At 44.5% G+C, this 8,843-nt stretch overlaps 1 protein-coding gene across 1 annotated transcript; it reads right to left on the bottom strand.

Moving 5' to 3' along the window:
• Window positions 1–1,542: 1,542 nt before the first annotated feature.
• On the bottom strand, window positions 1,543–5,781 carry RIPPLY3 (ripply transcriptional repressor 3). Its single transcript, XM_040422086.1, has 4 exons — window positions 5,646–5,781; window positions 3,669–3,738; window positions 3,319–3,389; window positions 1,543–1,792 (listed from the first exon to the last, which is right to left on the bottom strand). The coding sequence occupies exons 1-4, from the start codon at window positions 5,732–5,734 to the stop codon at window positions 1,543–1,545; spliced, it is 480 nt and encodes a 159-aa protein (XP_040278020.1). The 5' UTR covers window positions 5,735–5,781.
• Between the last annotated feature and the right edge of the window lie 3,062 nt (window positions 5,782–8,843).

An 8,843-nucleotide genomic window follows, 5' to 3' on the forward strand; every position in this document is an offset into this window, starting at 1 on the left:
GGTCCCTACTGGCCACCGTGGTAACCCGTCTCAGACAGTGATTTGGCTGAGGTCATCATTTCCTGAGTGTCAAGATGGACCAGGAGGCAGAAACCAGCAGAGGGTCGGGAGAAACAGTAAGTCAAGTATGAATTAATTTTTATTTTACGCCATTGTGACCCTTTTTTTTTTAATCAAAAGATTTACTCTGTAAGTTTTTCACCCCAGGGACCTATTCTGCAGACCCTCCCCAGCCTGGCCGTACCTGCAGTAGGAATCATACTTACCTGATCCCTGCCGCTGGGTTCCGGCTCCTTTGCTCCCCGTCGGATGCCCCCCAATGTGGCCCAGTGACATGACACATGCATCATCCACATAACCCATATCAAACCAGATATTGACACGGGGAGACCCGAGACCTGTGGGGGATCGAAGGAGCCAGAACACAGCAGTGGGTAACAGGTAAGTATGATTCCCACCACGGGTCTGGCCACACTGGGGGGTCTGCAGAAAAGGTCCCCAGGGGTGAACAACCCTTTTAAATATTTATATAAAATATAAATATTTGAATAAACATTATTATCATTATTATTACTTTCAAAACTCCCGCTCATTAGTTTACTAAATTCAATATAAATCATCAAAAGCAACATTTATTTTTTTTCTGAAATGCACAATAAAAATATAATTACAAAATATACAAACTATACAAACTAAAAAGTTAGGAGTGCAGTGAGGGGCTATACAATGATATGGCCAGTAGTATGGGTGAATTGACTTCCGCATGTAGACAACTTTTTATGCAAGTTCTTTATCTCCTGGGTTGGAGTTCTATGACTGAGTTGGTTGCATGTGCTTTTTGCAGACACACTGGACCATAGGCCATTATATTGGGTGCTCTTGGAACCAACTACTATATGGATACAAGATGCAAGGTGCTCCAACCTCTAACCATTGCCACCATGTTGCAGCAAAGTCTCTTACAGCAAATGATGGCAGGCCATGGTGTAAGTCGGGCAATATTTGGATAGGCTGAAGCTGCACCTGAATGTCCACACAACTGAACACAAGAATGTTTTTTTTTTTTTTTTTATCAAGTTCTTCCCTTTTAGGGTTCTCAGAACTGGACAGTTGAGAAGAAATTGGACCATTTAAGAGGCCAAACCATAGAACAAGATATAAAAGTCTAGCTATCCATTGTTCCTTCACGCTTTGATAGATGTCCACCTCAAGCCTTCTTTATCCCAGATGATGTCCATCTCAAGCATCCTTCACCTCAGGAGATGTTCACCTCAAGCATCCTTCACCCCAGGAGATGTCCACCTCAAGCTTCCTTCACCCATGACCTTAACCATGAGGCTTCAGTGCAGACTTGATTGACAAGCCAGTAAGTCATTTCTTGCTAATGTCTTAACTGATACCAAAAGAAACTTCCTAAAACAGAAGGTAGCCACATACTCTGGACTGGTACAAGGCACTGTATAGCAAAAACAGAAGACCCATTGGATTTTTATGGCCATTGGTCCCAATTTTAGTCTTTATGTGATGACTTCTTGCACACTTCTAATTGGTGCTATGTGTCTTTCCTGAGGAATATGCTGAGTCCTCTTCCACCATGCTTCGAGTGTCTCTTCCTGGAAAACCATTGTAATTCTGATAATAGTTATAATAGTCCATCTCATAGTCTTCTTCCTCCTCAGACTCGGAATCATCATTGTAGAAGTGTATGGTGGCCTGTACTGGGAAACTGGCAAGAACTTTTTTCCCCATGTGTTTTAAGTACTCCTCTGTCTTCGATTTTGGCATGTAAAGCCTTTGAAATAAAAAGATAACAGTGAGAATGTGGCGTAGATAATATAATAACCATATATAATATAATAACCAAACAAGGCAAAAACGTTCAAAGGATGATTGAAAACATGGACTAGGATTTGAGAAGCTCAGACATTTTCCCGCATTGGTCTTACTGTATACAGTGTTATTATATTGAGTCAAGTGTGTTAAGGGGATGTGGATGAAAAAAAATTGGTGGCAGTGGACTCAGAGTATCTTAAAACCATAAAAGAACCAATATTCACCTCATTGATTCCCCGTTATCACCATTCTAATGCTTCCTGGGTCACCATTACTCTCTAGTTCCTGCTCTCATCTCGACACACAGGAAATGCCCACTCAGCCAATCACTGGCTTAGGCGGGTCAACGCTGCAGCCAATGATTAGCTGAGAGAGCAGGCAGGAAGTAGGCAGCAGAAGGGACCAGGTAAGCGTTAGAATGACAGTATCACATGATCAGTGAGGGTATCAATTCTTTTATGCTTTCAAGCCACACTGAGCTCACGGCCATCTTTTATTTTTTTGCACTGGAAAACCCCTTAAATAGGATGCAGTAAGCTCCTGAGCTCCCCCTAGTGGTGGTGCAGGCAGTAATAATTTTATCAAGTAACCTTGCTTATACTGGGGATTTGGAGGTCAGATTCTGAAAATAGAGCTGTGAACATTGTTAATATATATATTAAGAAATTAAAGGGGTTATCTAGGAATTTGATATTGATGACCTATCTTTAGGATAGGCCATCAATATCTGATCTGAGCGGGTTTGACTCCGGACACCCCTACCAATCAGCTGTTTGAAGAGGACGCTGTGCTCATGGAGCTCCTGTGAGTGTTGCGATCTCCTCACATCTTACCAAGAACAGCGCCATCCATTCCATAGTGGCTTGGCTTGGTATTGCAGCTCAACCCCATTCACTTCAATGGGATTGAGCTGCGCCTAGGTCATGTGATCAATGTATGGTGACATCACTAGCCTAGGAAGAGTCCTGAGCGCTCAAGGAGCGCTGAGGCCTATTTGAACAGTTGATTAGTGGGGGTGTCGGACCTCCGCCAATCTGATATTGGTGACCAATCCTGAGGATAGGCCATCAATATCAAATTCCTGGAGAACTGCTTTAATCAGGATAGCAATGGTATTCACAGTGGGCATATTCTCCACCTTAAGGCTACATTCACACGACCGTATGTGTTTCGCGGTCCGCAAATTGCGGAGCCGCAAAACTAGGATACCGGTCGTGTGAATGTAGCCGGCCCTATGATAGAAATGCCTATTCTTGTCCGCGATTGCGGACAAGGATAGGACATGCTCTATCTTTTTTGGGGGGCCGCGGAATGGATCTACGGATGCGGACAGCACATTGTGTGCTGTGCTGTCTGCATCTTTTGCGGCCCCATTGAAATGAATGGGTCCGCACACGTTCCGCAAAATTGCGGAACGGATGCGGAGTAAAAAATATGGTAGTGTGAATGGAGCCATAATCACTATATGAAATAATTGTCACTTACCGTACAGGGTGTTGAAATCCCAGCGCCCCCTTCTTTCCAGTGGCATCACTATCACTGTCTGTCATGCCACCCTGTGAATAGAAAACATAGAAATCATCCAAATATGTTCTCTGGAAGAGCTGAAAATTAGTTTCCACCCTAAACGTGTCTAGATAGATAGATAGATAGATATGAGATTATGAGATAGATAGATAGATAGATAGATAGATAGATAGATAGATAGATAGATAGATAGATAGATATGAGATAGATAGATAGATAGATAGATAGATAGGAGATATATGATAGATAGATAGATAGATAGATAGATAGATAGATAGATAGATAGATAGATAATAGATAGATCTTACCAGTTTCTGCTGTGTGTCTGATGCTCTCTCTCTAGATGAAAACAGCCAAGGCCTCCATAGAATAGCGTTACTGAAAAATCAGAGTATGATAATGAGTATCTACCAATGATATAGATAATATTCATATCCTCATAGTCTCTCTATATCTGTAGCTCTACGCCTGTATATACAGTATATACGGTATATATCTATTTCCTCCCATGCATTACAGCCATTACCCGCTTGGATGATGCCGGGTAAACACACACTGTTCAGCTCCATTACCTGCCCATACATACACTGCGCAGTCGCTACCTGCGCCCATTGGCTGCACTGAGTGGACTACAACCCTCACATTCCTCACGATATTGTTCGCACATAAAACAGATATCGGCTTTTCTAGATCTGTTCTTATTCTGCCCACAACACCTCGAAGAACAAACAGAGCTGAAGGGCTGGCGCATTGTGTCCTGCTGGAGGGAGTGTAATATTAACCAGCAGTTATCAGAATGGTTTCTGCTCCACTTCTTCACAATCACACTTCAAAGGCCCCGGCTGCAAACACCTCCAGGCTGCAGGAGACAGGGCTAATCCTATAATTACCAGGCATAGGGGGGAAAAGTCACAGACATCTGTATTATGTCTCAGAGCTGGATCCCTCCTGGCACAATTATATGTCAGCTCTGAGCTTAGTTATAAAATGTGGCAGAGCTGAGTTTGTCTTTTGGTGCCGCTTATTAGATGTGTTATTTGTGGTGGGAAAAGCTGTGTGACTAAAGTCTAAGGGCCCTTTTACAGTCAGAGGATTGGGACAATTATCAGGAAACTATGGTAGTTCTTTCCCAAAAATTGAGGTGCCAACGATCACCTTAGCTAATCGCTTGTTTGTTGGGTAATCGCACCAAAAACCCTTGTTTTTTGGCAGTATATTGCAGGAACATGCAGTCGATAATATGCAAATTGAATGGGGAATGAATGATCGTAAAAACAATAATTTGTCCCCACTTCCTTTGCACTAGGATGTGCGCCAGACCTTTTAGACGAGCGCAGATTGTATATTGTTGATCGTCGCTCGTTGATTGGCCGGACCCTAAATATGCAGTTTAGGTTATGACTTGTCCCCAGAGCTTGCAGTCTAAAGCTTGTACCCAGTCATTGCATGTAGCGTAGACTATGACGGCACTATTGAAATAATGGGACATAATACATAATAATGGCATAAATAATCCGAATAAGGCGATGTTCACACCTCACAGATTGGATGAGGATTGGTCAGTTTACTCGCGAATTGCCCTTTGAGTCCTTTGTGTATACAGAACATCGCAAATGTTAGTCATCGGCGCCGATTCCGCACCTAAATCAGATCCGCTAAGGTTCTGCAACCAGTGCTCGTGAATGGCGTTTTCTGTCATTGCCGCGGAAAAATAACCTTAGATTCTGCACAGAAAAGCCACGATCTGCCCCACTGAACGACCACGGCCAAATCTGCGACATGTGAACACAGCCTAGCCTTACGAATCATCATAATACTCTATACCTGGATTTTCCCTTCCGACAGAGGTTCGGAGAGAAAAATAACTATTCTGGGCTCGGATTTTATGTCTCATTTGCAGTTTTACGTTTTGTCAGTGCGAACTTAAGATCTCAGCGCTGTCACTAATGATCGTCAACGCCGCGCACACCTTAATGCAATCGCGAATCGCCAAAAATCCAAATAATAAAATATGTAAAAAAAAAAAAAGGTCCAAATGGTAAAAAGTTTTACATAGTCGTTGTGACAAAGGGTAAAAACTTTTTAAAAGTAAAAACAGAATGTAGCTTACCACTAATATAAAATATAAATAGAAATGATAATAAATGTAAAAAAAAAATTTAAAAAAAATGTCAATGTTAAACTAAAAAGATTCTAGCATTCATCTCAATGATACAGGAAAGCGCCCACATAAAATGAAGCCGCATTAGTGTGAACGAGTGTTAACCCCCGGCGGTGCCGCTTACCTTCCTCCTTGGTCAGGGCTGTTGATGCCTCCAGAGCAGTGACACAGGTGGGCCACGGTGGCCTTCAGAGTATAATGTGCGGCCTCCATAGAGAAGGATAGATTGGGTGTGCTCCTCAGCTTGCAGTGAACTGAATGTCAGCTCCCATTGAGGTCAGGCTCCTTTATCTTACGGCTCTCACCCAAAGTAAACAGGCCGTCAGGTAAGAGGGAGGAGGAAGGATCAGAGAGCCACCCCCCACCTTCAGGGGTTTGTAGAAAGTGCACACTTCTCAGGTCTCTAGGCCCCTGTAAAGAAGGCGGACAGAGAAGAAGCACGGGCGATACCTTGCTGTATCCCACACTATAATACATGTCTGGGTGCGCTCGGTGTAGACCCGATAGCGCCCGGACTGAACGCTGACACATTATGGTCAGTGGGCTAATTCATATGTCCGATTTTGCACATGGACCATCGACCAGTTTATTTTGGTCCGATTTTCTCCACAGCCTCCCTATAAAAACGGAGAGCGCCAGGGCGCCATCGGTGTGAGGTCTGTTTAAAAAAAAATGTCCAATTTAGAAGACTCACTTAAGTATATTCTTAATTGGCTAGTGATTCATTATGTAGAACATCATTCCCAAAAGTAATAAAATGAAAAAACATTCCTATCACACAAGTATAGGCGGCCATATTGACTATTCTCAGGCAGCGGCTTATTCCCTTTTCACATTGAAAACACGTGTATGCTTGGTGGCGGAGCCAAGCGTGCACGTGTATGAGGGGGTCAGGAGAAACAGCTGTTAGCCAAACGAGTGATCGCTATCTGATCGGCAGGAGGCTGCCACCTCGCATCAGCTGTACTGCTGTAGCTGCGCCAGAACTAGACAGCGCCGTCCACCGTGTAGTGGACAGAGCTGGTTACTGCAGCACTGCTCCTACTGAAGTGAATAGGAGCAGAAGTGCAGTAACCAGCTCTGTCCAAAACGGAGGGATTCCGCCGCCAACTTCCAGCACCGTAACTACAACTACAACAGTTGATCGGGCTGTGGGGTGTCGGATGCCCGACGATCAGATAGTGATCAGGAGAAGAACTGATTGGGATCAGCGTCACACTTTCCATAAAGGACCAGATCAGTGCAAGAGCAGACCAGGAGAAGAACCTGTATGTTCCAAAAGTGCTTTATTCTTCATGTCTCAAGTAAACCAGCGCATTTCGGGGATTTTAGCGTGCCTTCTTCAGGTATATGACTCTGGTGCCAGTTAGTGTCATGGCCTATGGTGTGTTTTGTGACACTTTCCTTCACTTGCGGTTGCCCGTGGCAACGTGTGGTGTTGTGTGCATGTGGTGGCAGTGTCTCAGCCTTGTGGCTGTTTCCCAGGACATGGTTGCCTCGCATGCCGTTGCCGGCGGTAACAGGTGGAGTGTGATGTTTGTGTGTACACTTCCCCTTTAAGTGGCTTTCTTCCCTTGCCTGGTGTTGGAAGGGTTAATTTCCTTCCTAGTGAGTGAACACTGGGTATGTCTGTGTGTGGGTGTGGCTACTTGGGCTATTTAGCTCCTGCTGGATGCCAGTAGCTGAGGGGTACTCCAGCCATGGTGTTTGCTGGAGTCATCCTCCTGGTCTCATATACCATCTGTCCAGTGAGGACCACCCTTGTGGTCATAAGTAATGTTTAGACATAGATGTTCTTATCTTATTATATGTCTAGTGGTGTCTCTATGTTTATTGCAGCTTATGGTTTCTGGGTCCTTTTGTGTTTGGTGTGGACATTAGCACTTCTGCATGGGTTCCAGTCTGTGTGTCTGTGGCAGGTAGGTGTTGTACTAGTTTCACAACCTGCAATTGCCATCTGCTGTATATGTTCCCCATTCCTTGCAGCCTGGCCAGTGAGACTCCGGTTCGTCCGTATCTAGGAGGAACAAGTCGTCTTACCCTGCTCCTAGTTCCAGGGCTATCCTGAGGGCTAGTAAGGACCCTAGGTTCCGGAGTATGAGCCCTCCTACCATCAGGGTTGGCTCATACAGCTAGGAGTCAGGGTCAGATTTAGGGACACTATAGGAGGTGACCTGTTTCCTGTCCTGGCCCAGCAGCTACCCTTTATTATTGACACCGCACGGCTGAGGGTTTCCCCCACCCTCAGCCGTGACAGTTAGGTTCTGTATGGAAACAGTGTGACGGTAATTCTAATCAATTCTTCTTCTACGCATGTTCCCTCTCAAGGTGGGCACCTCTGCACAAGGGATAGGAATATGGCGGCCTCCAGACCTCAGATATTTAATACCACTCACTTGTGTTATGCCCACATTTGCACAATACCTTAAGGTGGGCCTCTTGTAGTGGCGGGGCGTCTTTATCACACTTGACGTACTCAACCTACAGTGTCGCCTTTTCTAGACAGACTTTTTTACATTTGGTCAGATATTGATTGCCTATCCTTGAGGATGGAGCATCACTTGTAAACTCCTGGACAACCCCTTTAAAGGCCCTATTACACTGCCCAATGTTCCTATCCATCGGCGCTCGTTTGCATTGGCCTGATTACACTGGCGGATGCAAACTGAATGTGGGAGGAGCTATTGCTAATACAGTCCTTCTTCCATCATTCTCTTCAGTTCATTATCGGCAGCACATCCCCGATTGCACAGAGAAATGTGCTGCCGATAATCGGGCATCTTTCATCCCAATGAAAGATGCCCATCAACTGACAAACGATTGTTTCCTCTTCCATCGGCTGCTCGAATATACGGGATTACCCGGAATGAGTGTTCCTGTGAAGTCTTGTTCTTGATAATATAGTGCCCTGAGTCTCCGGTTTAGTTAAAGTTTCTCCTGAAGACAGACATAATAGGATCAGTTCTAAGGAAACTTTTATTTTCCAAGCCGAACAAGCCAAATTGTCAGCCTATTTAGGTGCTTTATTATATTTGGTTCACATGTTTTTTTTGGCTTTGCAAAATTGTATTTGCTCTTGCAGCTGCTGCTTGGCATTGAGTGCTTCTGTTTATCTTATAGTAATCACTAAACCCAAGTTCTTCTCTTGCTACGTCAACAGGGTTATTCAAGACTTTACTACTGATGACCTGTCCTCTGGCTAAGTCATTAGCAGGGCTGGCGTCACAAACTGGGCCTAGGGCCCCCTGCTTCAGTCCCAGCCAGGACTCCAGAGTGGAGAATTTCCCAGCTTAGGAGTCCTTGCTCTGACTCCATATATGCA

Source organism: Bufo bufo, chromosome 3 (genome assembly GCF_905171765.1).
Source record: "Bufo bufo chromosome 3, aBufBuf1.1, whole genome shotgun sequence".
NCBI lineage: Eukaryota > Metazoa > Chordata > Amphibia > Anura > Bufonidae > Bufo > Bufo bufo.

Bases quoted from the DNA above. Each gene is read 5' to 3' on its own strand.
- RIPPLY3 (XM_040422086.1), bottom strand. From the start codon at position 5,734: ATGGAGGCCGCACATTATACTCTGAAGGCCACCGTGGCCCACCTGTGT. The intron at 3,739-5,645 runs GTAAGCGGCACC...CTGATTTTTCAG, and splicing joins AGCCCTGACCAAGGAGGAAG to TAACGCTATTCTATGGAGGC. The intron at 1,793-3,318 runs GTAAGTGACAAT...TTTATTTCAAAG, and splicing joins GGATTTCAACACCCTGTACG to GCTTTACATGCCAAAATCGA.